Here is a 25,063-nt window from a genome sequence, read left to right on the forward strand (position 1 = left end):
AGACCTGGTGAAGACCCGCCGGCGCCCCCAGCCCCGCTCCGCCCCATCAGACGCGCGGCGGGTGCCCAGTACAAGCACCAAATGGATAAAGCTGGCTCCTCTGACCTCGTGGCAGCGCCCCGAGATGACCTCGGTTGGGTCAGCGTCAGTCCTCGCTGAAGGTGCCCACTTTGCTCTGGGCCCTCATCCTCTGTAGCCAAAACCTTACCCCTGTCCCAATGTTCCTGTCACTGCTCATCGCTGTCTTTACCCTCTCCTCCACCTGCCTCTTTTCTGGCCCCAGTTTCTGCTTCACTGCCCACCTTAGGCAGATTCCCCCAGTTCCTGACCCCGAAGGCCCAAAAGGAGAGAGCCGTGCTCCCGCAAGCCCCAGTCTCCAGCCGCCCGTGGTCTTCCTCCCCTTCCCCAGTGCCATGGCCTCCCCTGTATCCCCTCTGGTGCCCACAGGAGGAAGCAGCCCTGCTCAACCAGGAGTTTGCTGAGATCTGGGGCCAGAAGGCTAAGGACCTGTATGACCCAATCTGGCAGAACTTCAGTGACCCCGTCCTGCGAAGGGTCATCAGTGGTGTGCGCACCCTGGGCCCTGCCAACTTGCCTGTGGCAAAGCGGCAGCAGGTGGGCCTGGTGGACCTGAGGGGTGGAGGCAGAAATGGCCAGTGTGCCTTCCAGTGCTGCACTGTGGTGGTGGTGGTGGGAAGGGGCCTGGCAGGGAGGGACCCTGGGATCTGTGTGCACCCTGACAGTAGGGGAAGCCTCTGTAAGCACAGAATGGCTTCCTGGAACATTGATTTTTCTTGGAGATGGGGTATAGAAAGCAAAATTCAAGTAAACAGATGAAAAGGGGTTTTTCAAAATTTCTCCATAGTCTGGTTGGGTTAATGGGCTTCCTTAGAAAGACTGAGGAGGACTGAGAAGGCATCAAAGCCAGAGAGTGAGAGAGATTTGCCCTCACTGCAAGGCAGTAGCCAAGCTTGGACTTGAACCCCATCCCGAATTCTAAGGGCACTTTTTCCCCCTCCACAGGCTGCTTCCACTGGAAGGGGAATCGGTTTATTAGTGATCAGAAGTATTCTGAGTGCCACTGAGTGGCCTTGTCCAAGTCACATCCCCTCTCCAGGGCTCCTTTTCATCCTAGCAAAAAGAGGAGGGGGCGGCCAGATTATCTCTGGGGTCTGTTCACTGCTAAAATTTTCTCAACTCTCACTCCCCAGTACAACTCTCTGCTAAGCAACATGAACAGGATCTATTCCACGGCCAGGGTCTGCTACTATCCCAACAAGACTGCCATCTGCTGGTCCCTGGACCCAGGTATGGCTCTGTCCCTACTGTCTCTCTGTGCTGGGGCTTCCCGGCCCTTCCCCCACGGCCCCTGCTGCACCCAGTAAGAGGGTGTGTTTAATAGGAGGGCCCATGGAGGGAGTGGGTAAATCCAAACCCAAAGGCACTGACCTCCACTTGGGGCTGGACTGTCAGATGCCCTCACACTCTTGCTTCTCTGGGCAAACTGATTTCTGAAACCTCCAGCCTCAGCTCCCACCCCCACCCCTTCCCAGACCCACCCCCGTGGATGATTTGGCCTCTCCCATCCCCCCTAGCCTTCCTCTTGGCTGCCTGGTTTTCCCTTTCATGGATCCTCTCAGTCTCCCAAGAGCCCTCCACAGGCCTTAGACCCCTTGTGACTTCTGCTTATACCCTCCTCTTATCCCCCGACACCGCTACCGCCATCCACTCGGCAGCCTGAGGTTAGCCACTCCAACCAATAAGCCATGAAGGGTCTGTCTGGGCTTGGGCCTCTGGATGTGTCCACCTTGTGTCCACCTCACTTCCCTAGGGACAAGAGCTCTTCTCGGGTGCTCTCTTTGTATAGCTCCCAGCCCCATCCCACCCAGCCCGTAGGCAGCCCTTGGCTTTGGGGGCATCACGATGTTGAGGAAGCAGGTAGAGATGGTGAAGACCAGCATGGGAGCTTTACTGAAGACTGTCGCTGCCTTCAGAGAAAGCGCCTGACCCCACTCACCTGTGTCTCAGAGCTCACCCACATCATGGCTATATCAAGAAGCTACTCGGTGCTGCTCTATGCCTGGGAGGGCTGGCACAATGCTGTGGGCATCCCGCTGAAACCCCTGTACCAGAACTTCACTGCCCTCAGCAATGAGGCCTACAAGCAGGACGGTGAGTTTACCCACCCCATCCGTTGTGTGAGCGCTGCCCTTCCCAGACTGCGGCGTGCTCTCCCATCACCCACTGTCCCCACTGAGCCCAACCCCAGACAGAGCAGCTGTTGCGGTGACTCAGTACACTGACCCAAGGTCGTACAGAACCAGCTTGAGCCCCTTCTGCCTTCTTCTGGGCTGCTGACTGGCCCTCACACTAGCCCTCTTACCTGCTTTTCCTGTCACGCCTCGGAGCCTCGGCACTCATCTTTGCCTCTCCAGGATCTATTAAGCTAGAGTGGGAATGACCCCTAGTTGGAACTTCACAGAGCAGAGGTCCCCAGGCCATCTTTTCTAAGTAGCTGGCAGATACAAGGGCCACGCCAGGGGAGCGGCGGAGCCGTAGCTGGGCGGTGGAGGTGCCAGAGCCTTGGGCCTGAGCTGCACCCCAACGCCACCACTACCCCCTGCCACCAGGCTTCTCAGACACGGGGGCCTACTGGCGCTCCTGGTATGACTCGCCCACCTTCGTGGAGGATCTGGAACATCTCTACCATCAAGTAGAGCCCCTCTACCTGAACCTCCATGCCTATGTCCGCCGTGCACTGCACCGCCGATATGGGGACAAATACATCAACCTCAGGGGACCCATCCCTGCACACCTGCTGGGTAAGGACACTGCCTTGCCTCTATGCACGCCCCATGGATTGTCCTCCTCATGTGTCACATTTTAGAGCGCCATCCTGTCCATCCCCACACACGAGCCCACGTAGCTCGCTCCATGACCCCAGGTAGCAAGTGTCCCTTCTCATCACCATTACTGTTCCTACTTTTCCGACAGGGACTCTGAAGCTTGAGGTGCAGAAGTGACTTGGCAGAGGGCAGAGAACTAGCAAAAGGCAAAGCTAGGAATCCCATTGAAGACTTTGACTGCATCCAGTGGGGGAGGAATAAGATTATGCCCCAGGATGCAAGCCCTGTGGCCTTGCTTCAGGGTTGGGAGGCAGGGACCCCGGCACCACCAGGAAGGACCCCAGCAGCATCACGTGGGCTCACCCCGCCAACCCCAGGGATTCTGGAGCATTCAGGAGCCTGAGAGGGACTGGTGTGGGAGATGCCTAGTTCAGCCAGCCAAGTAGGGCCCAGGTGCCAGGGTCCCAGAGTGCTGCCCAGCGACAGACATGGGGATGCAGGCAGGGAGCTAAGCTGTCTGGCTCCCTTCCTCTGTCTAGGGGACATGTGGGCCCAGAGCTGGGACAACCTCTATGATCTGGTGGTGCCTTTCCCTAACAAGCCCAGTCTCGATGTGACCAGCACTATGGTGAAGAAGGTAAGTTTGGAGTTAGGCCAGGGTGGGGACAGCAAAAAGTAGTCAGAGGTGGGGAGGGGGCAGGAGGAAGTCATGTGAGGGAGATGGGTACAGAAGGGACCTCAGTCCCACCCTTTCCACAGAGCAGCAGCCTTGAGTGTGTGTACAAGCAGTGATCTGGGGTTTGTGTCCTGGGCGAGGGGCCAACCCCTCCCTCCAGGATCCCAGAGGTGGGGTGAGAGCGGCCATCTACTTCTGTTTATCCACTATGGTTAGTAGGGGCCATGCCTCTGGGAAGAGAGGCCACAGAGCAGAGATGCCCTTCATGAGCAAGGAGCTGACCTGGGTGGGAGATCCCTAGACCTGCCCCCAAGGCAGCCACAGTGAGCTCCCACTCCTGGTCCCTGACCTGTATCTGCACCACCACCCCTCCCAAACCAGGGCTGGAACATTACGCACATGTTCCGAGTGGCAGAGGAATTCTTCACCTCCCTGGGGCTCTTGCCCATGCCTCCTGAGTTTTGGACAAGGTCCATGCTGGAGAAACCAACTGATGGGCGTCAGGTGGTGTGCCATGCCTCTGCCTGGGACTTCTACAACAGGAAAGACTTCAGGTCTAGACATGGGAGGGAAAAGGGGGATTTCTGGAGCTCTAGGAAGGGTGGGCAGCCTGGGCAAAGAAAAGCCAGTTCCCAGGCCCACCTCTACCCCAGCCCCAACACTGTCTGGTAGACTGGGTCAATTCCAAGGCCATTGGGCATATGAGACCCTCTAGGTCACCTTCCCCTAGTAGCTTTGCCAGGTAGCAACTCTGTACATTGGAACAGAGGACAAAGACCTGAATGCGGGCTGGGGCAGGGCAGAGGATGTGTATGTTTCCACCAGCTCCTTCAAGGCCCAGGACAGTGCCCTCCTGATTCCTTTCCCTCAGGTGCCAGCATCCCCATGTTCTAGCCCCCGCCCTGTCCTGTCCTTCACCCTCACCCTCGCCATCTCCCTGCCCCAGGATCAAGCAGTGCACACGGGTCACTATGGACCAGCTGTCCACGGTGCACCACGAGATGGGCCACGTGCAGTACTATCTGCAGTACAAGGACCAGCCTGTATCCCTGCGCCAAGGAGCCAACCCTGGCTTCCACGAGGCCATCGGGGATGTGCTGGCGCTCTCCGTCTCCACTCCTGCACATCTGCACAAAATTGGCCTGCTGGACAATGTCAGCAATGACATGGGTATGGGGGGTGGAGAGGACCCAGCCCGGCCCTACCCAGACCCCACTCCATCCCACGGCAGGACTCAGCTTGCCCATGTTCCCACCTGCCCTTCCTGTTTCTCCCGCTCCGCCCCAGGTCAGACAGGTTTGGGGATCCACCCGGAGCCTCACAGCCCGCCCCGAGTCCCAACTGTACACTGCCCGAGGGCCCTCTTCCAAGCAAGGCTCCATGGCTGTGAAGGCCACCCTTCCTTTCTCTGCATCTGCCAGCCCCTCCTCCTGCTGGCTCCTGCCCAGGCCCACCCTGCCCTAGCTGGACCCCCTTCTCCCTCTGACCTCTCTTCTCATCTCATCTTCCGACAGAAAGTGACATCAATTACTTGTTAAAGATGGCACTGGAAAAAATTGCCTTCCTGCCCTTTGGCTACTTGGTGGACCAGTGGCGTTGGGGGGTCTTTAGTGGGCGAACCCCCCCTTCCCGCTACAACTTTGACTGGTGGTATCTCCGGTGAGCAAAGAGGGATCACCAAGGGCCTAACCCCAAGCGCCCCTCCCCACTCTCCTGGACAACCAGGAGCCTCCTGCCTCCGGTCCCCCTCTCCACCCTTTCCCCACCTACACATTCTTTCCTGCCTAAAACTCCCTCCTCCAGGAAGTCTTCCCCAATTCACCAGGAGGGGAAGGGATGGCCCCAGTGGGAACGGTGGGAATGCCTGCTTTAGAGCGTTTTCTGCAAAGGCTAAATCAGCCCTCATGCAAGCCTTACATGCTAAGACAATTTAACCATCCTCTTCTAGAACCAAATATCAGGGGATCTGTGCTCCAATTGCCCGAAATGAAACACACTTTGATGCCGGAGCTAAGTTTCATGTCCCAAATGTAACACCGTACATCAGGTATTACTGCCCCCCCCCCCACCTAGTTCTTAGGGCTTGTCCCCATGCTCTTCTGCCCCCCTCCCATATCCGTGGGCCTGGAATTTAAAGTGGGCCTCTCCCTGGAGCCAGGCTTGTTTTTCCCTTCTCCCCCAAGGCATCCCCCGGTCTGGCCTCTACCCTGTAGGGAGCTGGATGGTGCCCGAGCGAGGGTTCCCCACCATCCCCCCTAACGCCCAGCCTGTACCTGCAGGTACTTTGTGAGTTTTGTGCTGCAGTTCCAGTTCCATCAAGCCCTGTGCAAGGAGGCAGGCCATCAGGGCCCACTGCACAAGTGTGACATCTACCAGTCCACCCAGGCGGGGGCCAAGCTCCGGTATGTGGGGGGGACAAAGGGCAAGGGGGAGGTGAGGGGAGAAGGGGGAGGAAGACGTGTCTAAAAGGCAACTGGCTGCTCATGGGAAAATCACAGGGCCCTGCTGGTGGAGGGAGCCTTTCTTCCCTCCCACCCGCTCCTTCCTCGCAAGTATTTACTATGGGCCTTCTGGCTGGCAAGAGACAAGACAATGTCCCTGTCCCCTTCCCAGAGCTCCTGGTCCCCAGCGTCTTAATGTTGCTGTTCTTGCAGGCCAGTGGGGGACAGAGGGGGGCCAAGGACCAGTACTAGATGCTGGCCTGTGCCCCCTGTGCCCACAGTGCCCACTCTGCCTGACAGGGAGGCGCTGCGGTCAGGCTCCTCACGGCCCTGGCAGGAGGTGCTAAAGGAGGCGATTGGCTCAGACACCCTGGACGCTCAGCCACTGCTCAACTACTTCCAGCCGGTCAGCCAGTGGCTGCAGGAGCAGAATCAGCGCAACGGCGAGGTGCTGGGGTGGCCAGAATACCAGTGGCGGCCACCGGTGCCCAACAATTACCCACAGGACATTGGTAAAGCCCTGATGGGGGATGGGGTGGGCTGCTAAAGCAACTCCCCGATTCTGAACTCTGGACCCAGGCCCATGGTTTCCGGTTCCTGGTGAGCTGCTCCCAGCTCTGCCTCAGCGCCCTGCCCTGAAGGGCCATGTAGTGCCCTTCGCTCATGACAGCACCATGGGGTAGGAACGGGCATGTCTCCTTTCCAGCATTCTAGGGAGGGTGTGCCCAGATCTGAGGCCCCCCCAGGGGCAGGCTGGCAGGCACCCTGCTCTGTGAGGTCACATTGCAGGCTCCATTCTTATTGGCCAGGAGGCTGTGGCTACAGGGCTGTGCTCTCCCGCGGCCATGGGCCAAGGTTGGGCTGCTCCAGGACTGCCCAGCCTCTTCCTTCTCCTGCTCTGCTGTGGGCACCCCACGCTGGTCCCCAGCCAAGAGGCCACCCACCAGGTGACAACCAACCAGGGAACAACCAGCCAGGCAACAACCAGCAGCCAGACAACAACTCGCCAGACAACAACCAGCAGCCAGACAACCCAGAGCCCAAGTGGGACCGGCTGGGGGGCGGGGCGGGGTCTGAGGGGGCAGGTGAGGAGGGAGAGGCAGGGGCAGTGGCAGGCTTGGGCCCACCCGNCTGTCTGTTTGCCTCTACTCTGTCCCACAGGCCTGGTGACCGATGAGGTTGAGGCCAGAAAGTTTGTGGAGGAGTATGACCGGAGATCCCAGGTGATACTGAATGAGTATGCTGAGGCTAACTGGAACTATAACACCAACATCACCACCGAGGCCAGCAAGATCCTGGTAGGGGCCCTTTCCGTGCCCCCCATACACACACACACACACACACACACACAGCACATGCGCCTGCTCCTCCCCACCAGGGACCACTCCTCAAAACCCAAGACAGAGCAGGCTGCCCCCTCCCCCTGACTCAGTATGTGTGTTGGGGGGTTGGGAGGCTGTCAGGATGTATGAAAATTCCAGAGGGAATATTTAAAATAATACTCAGCTTCAGATTTGGGTGGGCAAGTACTCAATTCCTAAAGGAGTTGTCTCTCATTAATAAGCAGTCCGTTGTTAGCAAGAGAATGATTTGTACATAGGGGCGCCTGGGTGACTCAGTCCATTAAGTGGTCAGCTTCGGGTCAGTGGTCAGGTCACGATCTCACAGGCCGAGAGTTCGAGCGCCTCGTCGGGCTCTGTGCTGACAGCTGAGAGGCTGGAGCCTGCTTTGGGTTCTGTGTCTCCCTCTCTCTCTGCCCCTCCCCCACTCACACTCTCTTTCTCTTTCTCTATCAAAAATAAATAAACATTAAAAAATTTTTTTAAGGGGCGCCTGGGTGGCTTAGTCGGTTAAGCGTCCGACTTTCACTTAGGTCATGATCTCGCAGTTCGTGGGTTCGGGCCCCGCGTCGGGCTCTGTGCTGACTGCCAGCTCAGAGCCTGGAGCCTGTTTCAGTCTGTGACTCCCTCTCTCTCTGACCCTCCCCTGCTCACGCTGTCTCTCTCTCTCATAGAAATAAATAAAAATATTTTTAAAAAAAATTTTTTTTAATGATTTGTACATAAATAAGCAATGGTAAGGGTGGATTTGTAGATTGAAAGTCCCTGTTTGCCACCGCAGCAAGGACTAGCTTCCCTGTGCCCCACTCCACCTGTGTGGTGAGGACAGATTATACCAAGGTGAGCCCCCGGGGAACTAGTGTTTCTTTTCTTCTTTTTTTAAAATGTTTTCTTATTTTTGAGCTGTCAGCACACAGCCTGACTCGGGGCTCGAACAACTGCAAGATCATGACCTGAGCTGGAGTCAGATGCTTAACTGACTGAGCCACCCAGGCGCCCCAAGAACTAGCATTTCTTGAAGACCATTGTGTGTGCTGGCCACAGTTCCTTGGCACTTCCCATCTACTGCCTCATTTACTCCTCAGTAGCCCTGCAAAAACCAGTGATCTTATTCCCATTTTACACATGGGACCCTGAAGCTCAGAGAGGCCACAGAACTAATGCAACCTGTCTGTCTGCTAACAAAACACAGGATGGGCTTCCCTTCTCTCCCCCGTAGTCTTACGTGACTATGGCTATCTGTTGAAGGGCACAGACTGCATCCAGGACCTTGTAGACAGTCCAGGTTGAAGAGGGTCTTTGCTGCAAAGGCAAAGGCTTGATAAAACTCCCCCCCTCCACTGCACCCCTCAGTCCCTTCCATTCCCCCTGTGACAGCCCCTCCTCAGAGGCCTCTCCAAAGCTCCTGGGCCTCATGCCACGGTCCACCCCCACTTTGCCTTCAGCTGCAGAAGAACATACAGATGGCAAACCACACCTTGAAGTTCGGCACCTGGGCCAGGCAGTTTGATGTGACCAGCTTTCAGAATGACAGCATTAAGCGGATGATGAAGAAGATTCAGGACCTAGAGCGGGCAGCACTGCCTCCCAAGGAGCTGGAGGAGGTATGTGGCTTGTGGGGAGCAGGAGGGAAAGATCCAAGGTCAGGACCAGGTCCTACCTCGGGGTCTGGCCTTCAGGCTGCTTCCTCCCTCTTCCGCTGTGTGTCATGACATCTGCCATGTTGACGTACACCTATATGCTCCCCCAGCTCCATAGCACCCCCTGCCCATGATGGTGCCTGGGGCAGAACAGGTAGCAAAGGGGTGCAGCCTCTCTTCTTCTCCTGCAGTACAACCAGATCCTGCTGGACATGGAAACCACTTACAGCGTGGCCTCTGTGTGCCATGACAATGGCACTTGTCTGCAGCTGGAGCCTGGTGAGGGCATGTGGGGAGTGAGAGGGAGGGTGGGGGAGGTTGAGGTTGACCGTGTTGGGGTTGCTGGACCGTGGAACGGGGGTCAGTGCACCCAGGAGATTCACTCCTCTGTTTTCCCCCAGGGGGCGCTTCTCTGCCACCACTTAGAAGGGGCAAGGCCCTCCCTTGGACCTGCCCATCTGCTCCTTCTAGGAACCCTCTAGATTCCTCTGTGCGCTCTCCTCTTCAGAGTAGGAGGTACCTCAGATTTGTCTGACCAGTGCTTAGACGCCCAACTACAGACAGTAACTCTAAGCACCTTCCTTCCTCCACCCTGTCCATGTCTTCCCCACCTTCCCTGGCCCCCCTCCCTCCACCTCCTCCCCTAAACTGAAGCCACAGCTCAGAGAACCCACTTGCCGCCAGAAGGAGTACACCAGCTCTCGCCCGTCCCCTTTCTCTCTCCACACTGGCTGGTCCTTCTCACCTTTCCCTTTTTGGAAACCTCACCCTGGGCACCCAAGTACCTAACTGGAAGGTACTCTCCTCCCTCCTGACCCACCCTCCCAAGGGTTGGGGAGCCAGAGGCATAAACATTCTTGCTGAGGAATTATTACCCAGAAACCATCTCTTCCTGGCCCTCCGCCCAACACCCACATTAGAACAATGACAAATAGAAGGGGAAATGGAAAATAAACAGGAGAGAGAGACGATTTTCCTGAGACAGGGTTTGGTCTATGGTTTGTATATATGGGTAAGCACGCAACGCATGGCGGAGACATATGTGTGCCTGCGTGTATGTGTGTGTGTGTGTGTGTGTGTGTGTGTGTGTTTATGAAGAGCATTAAAGGGAGCTCAGCCTTTAGCCTCCCTCCCCCCATCAATTAGCCTCTTAACCCAGGCCCGGGCCATGAAAGCACTGCCATTAGTAAAACTAAGAAGCACCCACAAAACACAACGCTCACATCAGCAGACGGCAGAGGTGAAGTTCTCAAAATACATTTTTTCTCCTAAACAGAACTAATTTGAATGTACTTCATTCTCTGTGAGAAGTAGATATCACAAGCCATGTTCTGGAAGAGGGAGAGAGTAGGAGTCAGATAGTGAGGTGTGGGGGGCCCTGAATGTTGTCCTCAGTCCAGGTGGGCAGAAAGGGAAGGCACCACTGGTCTGTGTGAGCCTACCCAACTGACACACAAGCTCAGGCCGTGCTCACCTCAGCTCTAAGAAGTGCACATCAGCTCCGCATCACCTATGTTGAGGAGGCTACACGCACAGTCCCATGGCTGTGACAGGACACAGACCCAGGACTTCAGGCTCCCTGATGATGCTGGGATGGCTTTCTGTACTCTGCCTTCACAGCTATCCTTTTATTCAGTCCGGTTCACTAACAGTTAGCAAAAGGTCCCCCGGGCCCTGTGAGGACTCAAAGACCAACCAGGCTCACTCCCTGCTCATGGCCTCGTACTCCTGTTTGTTTTTTACACCCCGTGAGTGCTGGATTATCCCCATTTTAAAGATAGGGAGGGCCACCTGGTGACTCAGTTGGTTTAGCATCCAGCTTTGGCTCAGGTCATGATCTCGCGGTTCGTGGGCTGAAGCCCCATGGGTTCCAGCTCAGAGCCTGGAGCCTGCTTCAGATTCTGTGTCTCCCTCTCTCTCTACCGCCCCCCCCCCCCCCCCACTCACGCTCTGTCTCTCTGTCTCTCAAAAATAAGTTTAAAAAACGTTTAAAGCTAGGGAAAAGGGGGTTCCGTGACTTGCAAGGCAGTTTTGGGGTCAGTGGGAGACTAGATAGGATCTCAGGTTTTGTGTCACCAAGCCATTTGTCCCTCCCACAGAGAGGTTGCAGGAATCAGGGGGGAGCAGCAGCCCTGAAGTCTGGGTGTGTGCCTGGCTGGGCGACTCCCTGGCTGGGAGGGCCTGCCATGTCACCAGGACACTGATGTGCAAACCAGAGCACCCCTCCCAAGGCTGCTGCAGCCCTGAGGTGGTGTGCACGCTGCAAGCAGCCCCAGGGCCACCCACCCTGTAAGCCTTTGTGGAAAGGGCACCACCCTTTCTAAAGTTTTTACTAAACTCACTGCCTGTACAGGCCTTTTGACATAAACTCACCAGTTTTGTCCCAGTTCCAAACTCTCATGACTAAGTTCACCATACAGGAGGTGGGAGGTGAGCCCAGGGCTGGAGGCTCAAGCCACACATCCCCTCCCCCCAGATCTGACGAATCTGATGGCCACATCCCGGAAACATGAAGATCTGTTATGGGCCTGGAAGAGCTGGCGAGACAAGGTGGGGAGAGCAATCCTCCCCTTTTTCCCCAAATATGTGGAACTTGCCAACAAGGCCGCAAAGCTCAATGGTGAGTCTCTCTGGCCAAGATCACTGGCTCTCTGGGGCCCTCAGAAGGCTCCTCTGAGCCCCTAAACTCGGCGAGAAGGAGGCCCCTAGAGGAGGTGGGGCGGAGGGTGCTCAGGGAATGGTCAGGTGTTGAGAGAGCCGGACTGTGGCCCCTCTGCAGGCTACGAAGATGCAGGTGACTCCTGGAGAGCCATGTACGAAATGCCATCCTTGGAGCAAGACCTGGAGCAGCTTTACCAGGAGCTGCAGCCGCTGTACCTGAACCTGCATGCCTACGTGCGCCGGGCCCTGCACCGCCACTACGGGCCCCAGCACATCAACCTGGAGGGCCCCATTCCAGCTCACCTGCTGGGTGAGCACAAGTACTGGGCCTGGGGTGGGGGTGGGGGACAGACACGGATGAGGGAGGGCGGGGCCAGTGCTGTCCACATGGCAGAGGGCAGGCTGGGTGGGATGTTAGAATGGAGCATCAGGTGGAGAGAGAATGTGAGTCTGGAGAGAATGTTGCTAGGGCTGGGTAGGGGGGGTGTGGCAGCTGGGTGCAGGGAGACCCTTGCTTGCATTTGGCACATTTGCTACAGAACCACGTGGTGCAAGTCACCATGGGTGGAGCAGCGGGAGAATTCATAATATCATCAAGGGAGACCATATGACCATGATGCTAGGGCAGGGGTGGTGGGGAAGGGGCTGGGGATGAGAAGTAAACACAAGCACGCACACACACACACACACACACACACGCACACACGCAGGACGTGGCACATGAGCAGAGTCTTGAAATATGAGAGATTCTGGGGCATCTGGGTGGCTCAGTTGGCTAAGCACCCAACTTCAGCTCAGGTCATAATCTCACTCAATAAGTTTTGAGTTCCACATTGGGCTCGCTGCTGTCAGTGCAGATCCTGCTTCAGATCCTGGGCCCCCCTCTCTGCCCTTCCCTGCTCGAATGTGTGCTCTTGCTCTCTCCCTCAAAAATTAAAAAATTTTTTAAAAAATTTAAAGATGGGCAGTTCTGACAGATGGAAAATGTAGTGGTAGGGAGTTAGAAGGGCAAACACAGCACTCAGGCGAAGGGGAGTTGGGAGAACAGAGAGTATTGAGAGTGTAGATTCATCCCAACTTTTGGACCCTTGTTTTTTTCAGGGGTTGTAAACTCAAATGCTCTGAATGAATGAAGTAGGCAGTGGAAGATGATGAGGACTGGCAGGGACTGGAGCAAAGTGGAGGCTCCCAGGTTCCTGTCCCTGTCGGGGCACAGAGAACACATCCCTGGGGGGTTCGTTTCTGTGAGCAGAGAGGCCAGACAGGGCCACAGACTGTTTGCCAACCATGAGGGAGACCCCAGAACCTCATCCAGCTTTGGGTCTAGTTCCTGCTCAGTCTCTAGGGTCCTTGGAGCCCAAGAGACCAGCCATCCTTGATCCAGAATGTCAGAGTGGACATCAGCTTGATGACTGAAAAACACAGACCCCAGAAAAAGGAAGCATTATGCCCAAGTGGCCCCCAGATTGGGGGCAGAGCCGGGGCTTAAAACTCAGCCCCTGGCACTCAAAACAGGTCATGACCTTGTGAGCTGGATGTGCAGGCTAAAAACAATGTATGTCAAATGCCCAGCACAGTTTGCAAACAGCAGGTGCTTGAGATATACTTACGATCATAAGGTCTGGGATCTGGTTCCTTTTCCATGGGTGATGGTACTGAGTCTAAGAAATAACATCTCTCTCTCCTCTCTCTGCCTTCTCTTCCCCTACCTGCCTCCAGGGAACATGTGGGCTCAGACCTGGTCCAACATCTATGACTTGGTGGTGCCTTTCCCTTCAGCCCCCAAGATAGATGCCACGGAGGCCATGATAAAGCAGGTGCACATGGGCCCCTCATCACATTTCTCCTCCTTCAGGGAAGCCCCAAGGCACAGGGTAGGGGGGAACCTCTGCCTTGGTGGGAGAAGGCCTCTGCTTCAGGAATTCCCTCTGGCTGGGCCCTCTCCTAACCCCCACCCTGACAGTATACAGTCTGTCCCCACAGTCCCCAGGTTTGGCAGAGCTCCCTCTGCTTGTAGGGCTGGACACCCAGAAAGATGTTTGAGGAAGCGGACAATTTCTTTACCTCCCTGGGGCTGCTGCCCGTGCCCTTTGAGTTCTGGAACAAGTCAATGCTGGAGAAGCCGACTGATGGGCGGGAAGTAGTGTGCCACGCCTCTGCCTGGGACTTCTACAATGGCAAAGACTTCAGGTGTGTCCAGGTTGCAGCCAGGGGACCTTATCCTGAGCTCAGTGGGCTAGGAGATGAGCCAGGTACAGCTTCCACTATTGTCCCTGCAGCCAGAGTGAGCAGAAACAAGTACAGGGGCCAGAGCTTAGCATGGAGGGTCAAGAGCATTGGGCTTGGCCTCAGGTTGGCCATTGGCTTCGGGCAGGGGAGCCTTGTCTACCAGGTGAGGGTCTTCTCAAGCACTGACCAGCTTTGTTAGCATGGTTAGTGCCCAAGGTCCCAGTCCTGGGTGAGCACTGTGAGAGCTGCTCAGGCTTCCCTCATTCTGGGGTGGCCTCTGCATACAGCTGGCCATCTCCCTGGGTGCATGTGTCTTGACACAGACAGGTACATGAGAACATGGGAGGCTTTGCACAGATCCATCTTCACCATTGGGAGAGGCTCAGAAGCTGTCTTCATTGGAAGAAAGTTGTCTATTGCTGCAAAGACAGATGCACAAACCACCCCAAAACTTAGTGGCATAGAACAACCATTTGTTTATATTTGTGGCTTTATCAGTCAGGAGTGTAGGCAATATGCAGTGGAAATGGCTTTGTCCCTGCTGTGCAATGATGGAGACCTCAGCTGGGGTAGCTCTGATGGCTGGAGATGGTAGGGTAGCTCAGTGAGGCCATGTGTCTGGGGTCTTGGTTCTGGCTCTTGTTGGGTTCCTCGGTTTTTCTCCATGTGGCACATGCTGGGACAGGAAGCTTCAATTGGCTTCTGTACTCACATGTTGAGTCCTCAGACGGGGATGACTGGAGCAGCTGGGGGTTGATGGGAACATCTTTCTCCAGGCTAGCATGGGCTTCCTCCCAGTATGACAGTCAGGCAGTCAGATTTCTTACCTGGCAGTCAGCATCCCCCAGAAAGAAAGCAAGAACAGCCAGGTTTCTTAAAGGCTGAATCCAAAACTGGCACAGTGTCACTTCTGCCACATTTTCCTAGCTAAAGCAAGTCACAAAGTCAATATACATGTAAAGAAGAAAAAAAAAAGACTCCACCTCTTGGGAGAAGTGGCTAAGATTATCTGTCACTATTGATGAAGTGTCTTCTAGTAAGAGTGGATACAGAGACACTAGAACAAACCAGTTAAGAGTTCACGGGATTGCCTATCCTTGGGCCCTTCCTTCAAACGCATGAGGACTGCAGCTGTAAGGCTGGATGTACAGAATCAGGGGGATGGGAGCCTGTTTTGGAGTTTTCCTTGTAAGGGGAGTCATAGGAGAAGGTGGGAAGACCCCAACACCACCCTGGCGTAACCAGGATGCCAGGAAACTCTTGCCATCCCAATACAATGGCAGAAAAATGGGGTCAACTGCACTGAAGGGCTTTGGTTAGATCCAAGGGAAAATTGCATCAGCTCACAAAAGAGAATGAGGAAGGATCAAGGGGGAAGTGGGACCTCTGGTATGGACAACTCTACAGATGTCATTTCAGTCCTAACCACATAAGTCCTGGGTGAATGTGTTTGCTGGTATCGGGCACATGGGATGCAGAAAAGCTCAGAATAACTGTTGTTCCCTTCAGGAAGCCTAAGTCTTAGAAAAGACAAAATGTGTGCATGAAAAACCCCAGGACCTACATTCTAGAAAGGTCTGCACTAATCATAACTGAGTGTGATGCCTCAGTTATCCCTCTCAAGCAAGTACTTTGCAGTCAGAAAGCAACATGGCAGTAAGGGCTGGAGTGATTCAGGGAAGTTGGAAGGAGAGGAATGGCCTAAATGACCATACTGTAGAAGCTTCTGACCCTGAGATTCCCTTTGTTGGGCTTACTCCATGCATCCTTTGGTTTTCCTTCCCATAATGCTGTGTTCCCTGCATATAGTATTGATGCGGGTCTGCTTTGTATGTGGTAAGGACAGCAGGTCCATTTGCCCCACCCCCTCCGTGTTCCAGGATCAAGCAGTGCACCACTGTGAACATGGAGGACCTGGTGGTGGCCCATCATGAAATGGGCCACATACAGTATTTCATGCAGTACAAGGACTTGCCTGTGACCTTCCGGGAGGGTGCCAACCCTGGCTTTCACGAGGCCATTGGAGATGTGCTGGCCCTCTCGGTGTCTACCCCCAAGCACCTCCACAGTATCAACCTGCTGAGTAGCGAGGGTGGCGGCTATGGTGAGAGAGGAATGGGAAGTCCTGGTGGGCAGAGGGACTAAGAAGGGGCAGTGAGCTTGGGAGGCTGGGAGAGGGGACTTGATGGCTCACAGGCAGAGGTTGGGACAGAACAGGGGGGAATAAGGAGGGTGAGCAAAGAAGATGGAACTCCTATACCAGCCCAAGAGGCAGGTCGTTAGACCCAGAGAGGCACAGAGCCCACTGTCCCCTCTCCACCCACTGCACACCCATCATGTGGCGGGAGGCAGGCAGAGATCTGGTGACCAGGCTCCCTTCCCTTGGCAGAACAAGACATCAATTTTCTGATGAAGATGGCACTCGACAAGATCGCCTTTGTCCCCTTCAGCTATCTCGTCGACCAGTGGCGCTGGAGGGTATTTGATGGAAGCATCACCAAGGAGAACTACAACCAAGAGTGGTGGAACCTCAGGTTCTAGAATGACCCTGTGGGGATGTGGGCTCAGAGGGGGGGTCTCCATGGTGTCTGTGTGTGTGAGTGTGTGTTTAAGTGATGAGGTGCACAGGAGGTGATTGTGCACAGAGGCACACCAGAATCTGGACTGTCCAGTGTAACCCCTGGGGCAAGATCCACCCTTTATCTCAAAAACACCAACTCTTCCTGACTTGATTCTCCCCAAATCCTCCCTCCAATGTATCTTTCCCTTGACAGGCTGAAGTACCAGGGCCTCTGCCCCCCAGTGGCCCGGTCTCAAGGTGACTTTGACCCAGGGGCCAAGTTCCACGTTCCTTCAAGTGTGCCTTATATCAGGTAAAGGAGAAGGGAAGAGGCCATTGAATATTCAAAGTGCCATTGCTGTCCTGTGGGGAGCTACCTGTCTGGGGGACCTGGCTGCATGGCACACTGCTCCTAGGCCACTCACCTGCCATCAAGGCTCATTGTTTCACACTTTTGATGTGATGAGAGCCTCTACGCTTGAGGCAGTTGAAAACAGAAACTCTACTATAATTGGCTAATTGTTACAAGACCTTGGTTGGATAGTTAACATTATTAACCATGACCCATGACCCATGGCTAGATCATGAGTTAAGCACTGTTTTCTTTGTTTTGTTTTGTTTTTAAACAAGATTGTGATTCCTTTACTATATATTCAACGTACTGCCTATGATATAATTTGAATTGTACCTGGAAGACCTTCTACACACTAAAACTAGAGTTAGAGACCTAATTGGATTGGAAGGCTGTGTTGTTAGGAGTATGGAGTCACAGGCTTGGGGTCAGGGAGAACTGGATTCAAGTCTTGTCTCCACTTCTTTGTTTCCTTAAGCAAATTTTTCATTGTCTGTGAGCATCAGTTTCTTCACCTGTGAAATCCCATTTCACAAGATTGTATAGCAGAACTTAACGTCTTAGCATACTAATACAGAGCATGGTCAGGAAATGGTGACCATAACCCACCGTATGAAATTACATTCTTTCTTTAAAGTTTCTATTTATTTATTTATTTTGAAAAGACAGAGACTACACGAGTGGGGGGAGGGGCAGGGAGAGAGAGAATCCCAAGCAAGCTCCACAGTGCCTGATGTGGGGCTTGAACTTACAAAGCCGTGGGATCATGACCTTAGCCAAAACCAGGAGTTGGACGCTTAACTGACTGAGCCACCCAGACGCCCCTGAAGTTATACTCTTAACTGGGATGTGTAAACACACCAGTGCTGTGAGTCACGTAGCCAGAGTGTGGAGGTGTCCAGCCCTTCCCTTCTGCCTGCTGCAGGAGAGCTCTTACTAAGGGCTAGGAAGTGTAATTGTAGGATCTGGGGCCCTCCTGGGAGAGAAGGGTCTGAGGACACCTGAGGGGAGGGTCTAGGTGTCCCTGAGCTGCAGATAGCCCAGGCCACTTGTGAGGCAAGGCAGAGGGCAGTGAGGGCTGTCCTAGTAAGGCTGTGGCCACTGTGTGCCACCTGTGGTCCCTGAAGCCCAGAGAGGGAGGGCTCGTCCTCACTGTGCCCACCTTCCCACCCTAGCACCTGGCATGATGTCAGCATATAGTCAGGACGTAATAAAGAAGTGTGGGGTGGGTGAGTTATGTTTCCACTGTCTAGGAAGGGAGAGAAAGCCTGCTCAGATGTTTCAGAGAGCAGCTGTGGGCAGGGGACCAAAGGGGATCCAAAGGCCCCTCGGAACAGGTCCAACCTAGACAGCACACCAGGATGACCTGTGAGGAGGGCTACCACCTGCCTTCTCCATTGGTTTCCTGGCTTCCAAGCTGGCATTCGCTTTCACGTGGAATCCAGGCCCAAGTGATGGTTAGCTTCTGAGCTTAGTGTAGATAATTCTCCAGGGCAGGGTTGGGCAAAGGAGACACAGTCCAAATTCTGACCAGCAACCTTGGCAAAGCGCTTTTAAGAAATGCCAGGAAAGTCAGTGGCAGATGGCCTGTGCCCAACATTCAAAGTGGGAGGCCAGCACTGCTGGTTTGGGACATTCTGAACCAAGTGCGGAGAGGTGGCTCTGGCCTTGACCTGCAGATTTGTACCAGGGAACCCCTGCTGTTTGGGAATCATTTGGGCTGACTCCCCTGCCCAAACCACACTGCCAGAGGCATGAGACCCTTGAGGCAATACCTGGCCTCTACTTACATCCACCCCAGGGATGGAGACCTCACTGCCTTACAAGCAACTGGCCAGATCTTTGAAGGGATCTGCCCTGACCCTTCTCACCCATGAGTGATCCCCAGAGCTCCTCAGAACAAGTCCTCCCGAGACATGGAGGGAGCCTCACAGGTGGGAGGCATAGAAACGGGGGGCCTTGATGGCCCTGAAGACCAGAGGGTGAGCTCCCAGCGACACCCGGGCTGCAGTGGAAGGTGATGGGCAACTGGAGCTAGGTGGCACAGGTCCTCAACCACCCCACCCCATGCCATGCTTCCCTCCACTCCAGGTACTTCGTCGGCTTTGTCATTCAGTTCCAGTTCCACGAGGCTCTGTGTCAGGCAGCTGGCCACAAGGGGCCCTTGCACACATGTGACATCTACCAGTCTAAGGAGGCAGGGAAGCGCCTGGCGTGAGTCTTTTCTGGCTTTGTTTTGATCGTTTCCCACACTCTGACTCCAGTGGGGCTCTTCTGGGAAAATCTGCCATTTTGATGCCTGGGCCGGGGATCCCAGGTGGAGCCTGTGCCAGACCTTAATGTGCCACCCCAGTGGGGAACTAGAGCCCTCTGGACCCCTGCCATCCCTCCCCCACTCCCATCCCCCACCCCTGGGACCTGCTCAAGACCTCCCAATCCCAAAGGAGGTTTAGGCCAGAAGAGAGGGATATGGAGGGTTGGAATCAGGCTGTGGCAGGAGCAGCGAGCCTCCCCACCTGTCCTTCTGACTCCGTGTCCCTTCTCTGGCGCTCCACCAGGGATGCTATGAAACTAGGCTTCAGTAAGCCATGGCCAGAAGCCATGAAGCTGATCACAGGCCAGACCAACATGTCTGCGTCCGCCATGATGAACTACTTCAAGCCGCTGCTGGACTGGCTCCTCACTGAGAATGGGCGGCACGGGGAGAAGCTGGGCTGGCCTCAGTACAACTGGACGCCAAACTCTGGTACCACACCCCATCCCCCTCAGCCCCAGGCAAGCCCCCTCCCCAGTTCAGGCAGACTGCAGTCCAACCTCAGAGCAAGAACAGGGAAGCCAGACTAACCGAGTCCCGGCCCTGCCCGCTGACCTGTGGGCTGCCTACCCACAGCCTGCCCATCGTCTGCTCTCCTTGCTTCCCCTGCCCAGCTAACTCGGAAGGCCCCATCCCGGGTAATGGCCGTGTCAACTTCCTGGGCCTGGACCTGGAGGAGCAGCAGGCCCGTGTGGGCCAGTGGGTACTGCTTTTCCTGGGCATCGTCCTGCTGGTGGCCACCATAGGCCTCACCCTGCGGCTCTTCAGCATCCGCCAGCACAGACTCCACCGGTCCCACCGCGGGCCCCAGTTTGGCTCCGAGGTGGAGCTGAGACACTCCTGAGATGACCAGGCTGGGCTGGGCCTGCCAGGGAGCTTCCGCCACTAAGAGACCAGATTGGGGGCGTGGGAGCGTGGGCAGAGGACCCACCGCTCTTCTCACGGCTCACCCCAGCCAGCCCCCCTCCTCCCACCCTGTTACCCCCCACACACCCCATGTCTCGAGTCCTGTGCTGACCATCCGCCCTCCAGACAGCAACCCCCCACGGCCCCTGCCCCCTAGTCCTTGGGCAGCAGGCCGCCTAACATGGAGCCCCCTCCTAGTCTCTCTGCAAATACGATTAAAGGACCTGCCTCCCCATCTGAGTCTGTGTCCCTCATGTGGAAGCCAGGGACAGGGACTGGGATGCTCTCCCACCTCCTGGCAGTCAAGTGGGTCACTTCACTGGGCATCTTCATCCTCCTCCAAGAAGAGCCTGGGAAAATGCCCTGGAGCTCTGGCCCCAGCACCCACCTCTAGCCCCGGCAGTCAGCCAATGTCCTGCCATGGCCAGCAGCCCCTTCCCAGCCTCGGCACCAACCCAACAGGACTCTGGGAAGCAAAGAGGGAGGGAGCAGACATTCTGGGCTTCTGGCCTTCCATTTCCACGTGCTTTGGAAGCCCTGCCCCAGCTTTCCCATAAATGGCAGGTCCTTTAAATGGAAGGCTTCTGGCTCTCCTCTGGTTCCCTGGGGGAGACTGCCTTGCAAGTGTCTGACTCAGTGAGGGTGTAGAACTGACCTCAGGCTCCTGCCTGCACCAGCTCCATGTCTACTTGTATGACTGGACTAAGCTACTTGAGTATTGCCCATGGGGTCCAAGGCCAGACCCCCTTCACCCCAGATGGAGAGGGGCCCTAAATGCTGCAGATTGGCAGGAGCTAGCGCTCACTCAAGGATTGACTTCCAGAGGCCACCCCTGCCCACCCCCCCACAAGCTCATGCTCTCATCCTGAGCGTTCACTCAAAAAACCAATGTGGCCTTGAGGGAGTAGCATTTAGAGGGACATTTTTATAACTTTTATCTACATGTTTATTATAGAAAATTTGGAAAATATAGAAAACTATGAAGTTTTCTTTATATCAACACCAAGAGAAAAGCACCGCCAGTATTTTGGTATACAGTAAAACCTTGGTTTGCGAGCATAATTCTTTCCAGAAACATGCTTGTAATCCAAAGCACTCATATATCAAAGTGAAGTTCAAAAACCTTTGGCTCAGTTGTGATCATGTGACATTCAGCATCATGTACTACTCATATTGCAAGACATCTCTCATTTATCAAGTTAAAATTTATTAGAAATGTTTGCTTGTCTTGCAGAACACTCGCAGAACAAGTTACTTGCAATCCAAAGTTTTACTGTATATCTTTCCACTTTTTTTCTCGGTACATATTTTTAATTAGAAAAAAAAATTTTAATGTTTATTTTTGAGAGAAAGAGAAAGCACAAGTAGGGGAGGAGCAGAGAGAAAGGGGAACAGAGGCTCTGAAGCAGGCTTTGTGCTGGCAACAGAAAGCCCGATGTGGGGCTTGAACTTACAAACCGTGAGATCATGACCTGAGCTGAAGTCTGACGCTTAACCGACTGAGCCAATCAGGCGCCCCTTTGGTACATATTTTAAATGAGATCACATTGTATCTACACCTGTGTATCCTTTTTCCAGTTAACACAATGGTTTTCAGATAGTCAAATGGCAAATCTAGAACCGGGCCAAATGGAAGTTGATCAGTTTCCCGAGGCCAGAGGCTTCCCCTGCCAGCCTGGCTCTTCTGTGAGGATCCTTCACCCAGAGCCTATTCCCGGCTTTGCTGATGCCTTGACGCCAGCCATGCCCCATCCGCAATATCTATTGGTCCAGCTTTTTCCACCCTCCCAATCTCCAGCTGCCATGTATGTCTGGGTCTGGGTCTGGGTCTGGGTGTGCATGTATCAGTGTGCATGTTGCACATAGACTAGGTTGTCTGGGCCTGTTCCATGGAGCAGGATGTGGAGTTGAGGTATTTTGGATATGCAAGAGGGTAGAAGTTTATGATTACTTAGGACAATGGAATTTATAAACATATCCTCTAAATAGTTCTAAGGCTTCTACCACCAAAGACTTTTTAATTACCCTCCATCTCCAGCCTGATGTTCCCAAAGCTTTGTCTGCCAGACAAAGGTCATTGTCACAATACCCGGTTTCCTATCTTTGTGAACACAGGGGTTCATGCTGACTGTCATGGCTTGTGGAAGAGCATGAGAGCACCAAGCAGTCAACATCCAAAGGTCTGACTGAGGGCAGCGAGACTTAACATGGGGGTCAGGCTGACCAGCCTTATCCCCTATGCTTTTGAAATATTAAAATTGCTTGGGCTCCTGTTACTGTCCCCTCGGGTGAGGGGAGGGTACAGCTGGGCCTAACTAGAAGAAGGTAGAGGAAGAGGAGGGGTGACAGCAGAAAGAGAGGCCATTCTGGTATTTTCTACCAGTGACCCTGAAGTCTAAGCCCTTTCCTGTGCTGCACCTGCTGATGTCTGACGGCCGATCACTCCTCAGTGAAGTGAATGCCTACCTACGAAGGCCCAAGGTAGGCATGGTTGCTGGACAGTTTCTCCAATCTTTCAAACATCCTCTTCTTCCAATTGCCCAACCCATTCCAGCCCATCCTGGCTCTAACGTGAGTGAATCCAGTGGCTTTTGATTAGGCCCCCCGAGTCAAATCCTGCCTCCGCACGTAGTACCTTAGTGGCCTGGAGAATTCAATTTTCTGAGACTCCATTTCGATACCTATAGAACAGTTCTTATAAACCCTCTCAAGGTTTCTGCAAAGATTAAGTGAGATAATATAGAACTCCTAGTATATAGTTTCCTCTTTTTATGAGGAATGCATCACCCTCCTGAGCCACAGACTGTGAGAACAGGAAAGTCAAGCAGAGATCAGCCCCTCACTAGACAGAGGAAAAGGGCCAGAGGAGCTTGCCGGTGACAGTTGAATGCTCCTGTGCCTTCCAGGAACTTTCTCATGGTTTCTGCACCAACTTCCCCAGAGTGAAATGAGCTTGCTTGCCTGGGGAACTCAGCTTTCCTCATTTCTGGAAAAATGGGCATCATCTCTTTGAATGTCACCCTCCACCTTCTCTCGTCACCTCTCCGGGAACTCCTCCCAGATGCTATTTGGGGCTATTTTGTTCTCTGTCTCCTAATCCTTGCTCATATTTCTCATCTCTTCCTCTGTCCTGTGTTCCAGAAGATCCCCCAGTCCTGCATTCCAGCTTGCTGCTTAACCTGGCCATAGAGAATTTTGTTGTTCCAATTTAATAACTGTTTCTCATTACCCCATCTCTCTTTCAAATCCCCTGTGTTTTCACAAAAGCCTGTTCTTCACAGATTCTATTCTTTCTTTTATCACTCTAAGATCAGTATTTTTTTAAGTTGTGGTATAATGTACCTACCATACAATGTACCATTTTAACCATTTTTGAGCATGCAGCCCAGGGGCATTGAGTACATTCATATTGTCTTTGCAATCAGGACCACTGTATCTCTCCAAGTCCCTGCATTAAATTCTTTTGAATATGTACCTTAAATTGGAATTGCTGGATTATATGGGAATCCTATAATTTTTGAGGAGCCATCATACTCTTTTTCACAATGGCTGCACCATTTCATATTCCCAGCAGCACTATACATGATTCCAGTTTCTCCCCACGTTGGCCAACAGTTGATGTTTGGTAATAGCCACCCTAATGGTATCCCATGGTTTTGATCTTCATTTCCCTAATAATTAATGATAATGGAGCATCTTTTCAAGTGCTTATTACCCATTTATATATAATTTTTTGAGAGATATCTATTCAGACCCTTTGCCTACCACTGATTTGGGTTATTTTTTCATTGTTGAGTTTGAGAGTTTTTATGTATTCTAGATATTAATCCCTTACCAGATATGATTTACAAATCTTTTCTCCCACTCTGTGGATTGTCTTTTTACTCTGTTGTTAGTGCTCTTTGATGTGCAAGTTTTTAACTTTGACGAAGTCCAATTTGTCTCGATTTGTTGTTGTTGTTATTGCCTGTGCTTTTGGTGTCATATCCAAGATACCATTGCCAAATCCAATGTTGTGAGGCTTTTCCCATATGATTTCTTCAGAGTTTTCTGATCTTAGCTCTTATGTTTAGGTCTTTAATCCAGTTTGATTCAATCTTTCCATATGATGTAAAGATCTATATTTTAAGTCCTTTTTATTTTTTTTTATTTTTTATTTTTTTCTCTAGCTTACTTTATTTTTTTTTTTTTACAAATAGTTTATTGTCAAATTAGTTTCCACATAACACCCAGTGCTCATCCCCACAAGTGCCCTTTTTAGATTGCAGTGCAACCTGTCCTTCCTCAGGTGTGTCTGTCATTTAGCACAGGCTCTAGAGCCAGAGCATGGGGGTGTGAGTCCCACCTCCATTATTTGCTAGCAATGTGACTCTGAGCAAGTTCCTCAACCTCTCTGTGCCTCTGTTTCCTAATCTATAATGTGGATGTATTGATCACAGTACTTACCTCATGCATTTTTTTGTGATGATTCATATACCAAAAGCCCTCAGTGGGTCCCTAGCACCTGGAAAGTGCTCAGAAAGGACTGGTGATCATTACTGATCTTCATGGCACTGCACTCTCTTTTGCACTTGGTAATCTTGACCTATGAGCCATTTTCAGTGGAAACATTCTTCTGCAGGGTCCCATGCACACACCATGTACATGTGTTGTGAAGATGTCTCCAGAGAGTCAGTTTCATGGACACTTCTTGCAGTGCCTCCTCAGAAAGGAAGCCATCTGTCAGCTCCCAGCTTGTTGAAGTCATTTCTTCCACTGTGATCAGCTGTCTCCATGCAGGCAGTAATGCTGCAGCCCTCTGGGCATGGATGCACTCTGATTTTCCACATGGCCCCCACTCACTGCTGCATGAGCCCTCTTTGTCTCCTCAGCATCTGAAGAGTTCCCTTTCTTGTGCTCCATCTCAGCTCTGTATTTTACATTTTATTTTTTTTCTTTCATAGTTTATTGTCAAGTTGGTTTCCATGTAACACCTAGTGCTCATCCCAACAAGTGCCTTCCTCCATGCCCTTCACCCCCCTTCCTGTCTCCCCCACCCTCATCAGCCCTCAGTTTGTTCTCAGTATTCAAGAGTCTCTCATGGTTTGCCTTCCTCCCT

The 25,063-nt window shown here is 53.3% G+C and overlaps 1 protein-coding gene and 1 long non-coding RNA gene across 4 annotated transcripts in view; one reads left to right on the plus strand and one right to left on the minus strand.

The window, feature by feature from the left end:
• Nucleotides 1–6,064, minus strand: part of LOC144245043 (uncharacterized) — an 8,165-nt gene extending 2,101 nt beyond the window's left edge. The window contains exons 1-3 of one of the 2 annotated variants that reach the window (XR_013339141.1): nucleotides 5,796–6,064; nucleotides 3,922–4,078; nucleotides 2,386–2,446 (exon numbers count right to left, since the gene is read on the minus strand). This is a non-coding gene — a long non-coding RNA (uncharacterized LOC144245043). Of the gene's footprint in view, nucleotides 1–2,385; nucleotides 2,447–3,921; nucleotides 4,079–5,795 lie in introns of those variants that run through there. The other variant, XR_013339140.1, reaches the window with a different exon arrangement.
• The window catches only part of ACE (angiotensin I converting enzyme), a 20,500-nt gene extending 300 nt beyond the window's left edge, over nucleotides 1–20,200 (plus strand). The window contains exons 2-25 of one of the 2 annotated variants that reach the window (XM_077780446.1): nucleotides 448–615; nucleotides 1,212–1,308; nucleotides 2,029–2,172; nucleotides 2,631–2,822; nucleotides 3,386–3,483; nucleotides 3,904–4,076; nucleotides 4,469–4,692; nucleotides 5,037–5,181; nucleotides 5,471–5,569; nucleotides 5,802–5,924; nucleotides 6,264–6,475; nucleotides 7,125–7,261; nucleotides 8,749–8,907; nucleotides 9,135–9,222; nucleotides 11,420–11,563; nucleotides 11,723–11,914; nucleotides 13,324–13,421; nucleotides 13,622–13,794; nucleotides 15,714–15,937; nucleotides 16,223–16,367; nucleotides 16,608–16,706; nucleotides 18,837–18,959; nucleotides 19,304–19,491; nucleotides 19,674–20,200. In XM_077780446.1, coding sequence (XP_077636572.1) covers nucleotides 448–615; nucleotides 1,212–1,308; nucleotides 2,029–2,172; nucleotides 2,631–2,822; nucleotides 3,386–3,483; nucleotides 3,904–4,076; nucleotides 4,469–4,692; nucleotides 5,037–5,181; nucleotides 5,471–5,569; nucleotides 5,802–5,924; nucleotides 6,264–6,475; nucleotides 7,125–7,261; nucleotides 8,749–8,907; nucleotides 9,135–9,222; nucleotides 11,420–11,563; nucleotides 11,723–11,914; nucleotides 13,324–13,421; nucleotides 13,622–13,794; nucleotides 15,714–15,937; nucleotides 16,223–16,367; nucleotides 16,608–16,706; nucleotides 18,837–18,959; nucleotides 19,304–19,491; nucleotides 19,674–19,903 — 3,675 coding nt within the window. In that variant the 3' untranslated portion in view covers nucleotides 19,904–20,200. Of the gene's footprint in view, nucleotides 1–447; nucleotides 616–1,211; nucleotides 1,309–2,028; nucleotides 2,173–2,630; nucleotides 2,823–3,385; nucleotides 3,484–3,903; nucleotides 4,077–4,468; nucleotides 4,693–5,036; nucleotides 5,182–5,470; nucleotides 5,570–5,801; nucleotides 5,925–6,263; nucleotides 6,476–6,756; nucleotides 7,008–7,124; nucleotides 7,262–8,748; nucleotides 8,908–9,134; nucleotides 9,223–11,419; nucleotides 11,564–11,722; nucleotides 11,915–13,323; nucleotides 13,422–13,621; nucleotides 13,795–15,713; nucleotides 15,938–16,222; nucleotides 16,368–16,607; nucleotides 16,707–18,836; nucleotides 18,960–19,303; nucleotides 19,492–19,673 lie in introns of those variants that run through there. The other variant, XM_077780447.1, reaches the window with a different exon arrangement.
• The last annotated feature ends 4,863 nt before the right edge of the window (nucleotides 20,201–25,063 follow it).

The sequence above is a fragment of the Crocuta crocuta genome, unplaced genomic scaffold (assembly GCF_008692635.1).
Source record: "Crocuta crocuta isolate KB4526 unplaced genomic scaffold, BGI_CrCroc_1.0 scaffold288, whole genome shotgun sequence".
Classification (NCBI taxonomy): domain Eukaryota; kingdom Metazoa; phylum Chordata; class Mammalia; order Carnivora; family Hyaenidae; genus Crocuta; species Crocuta crocuta.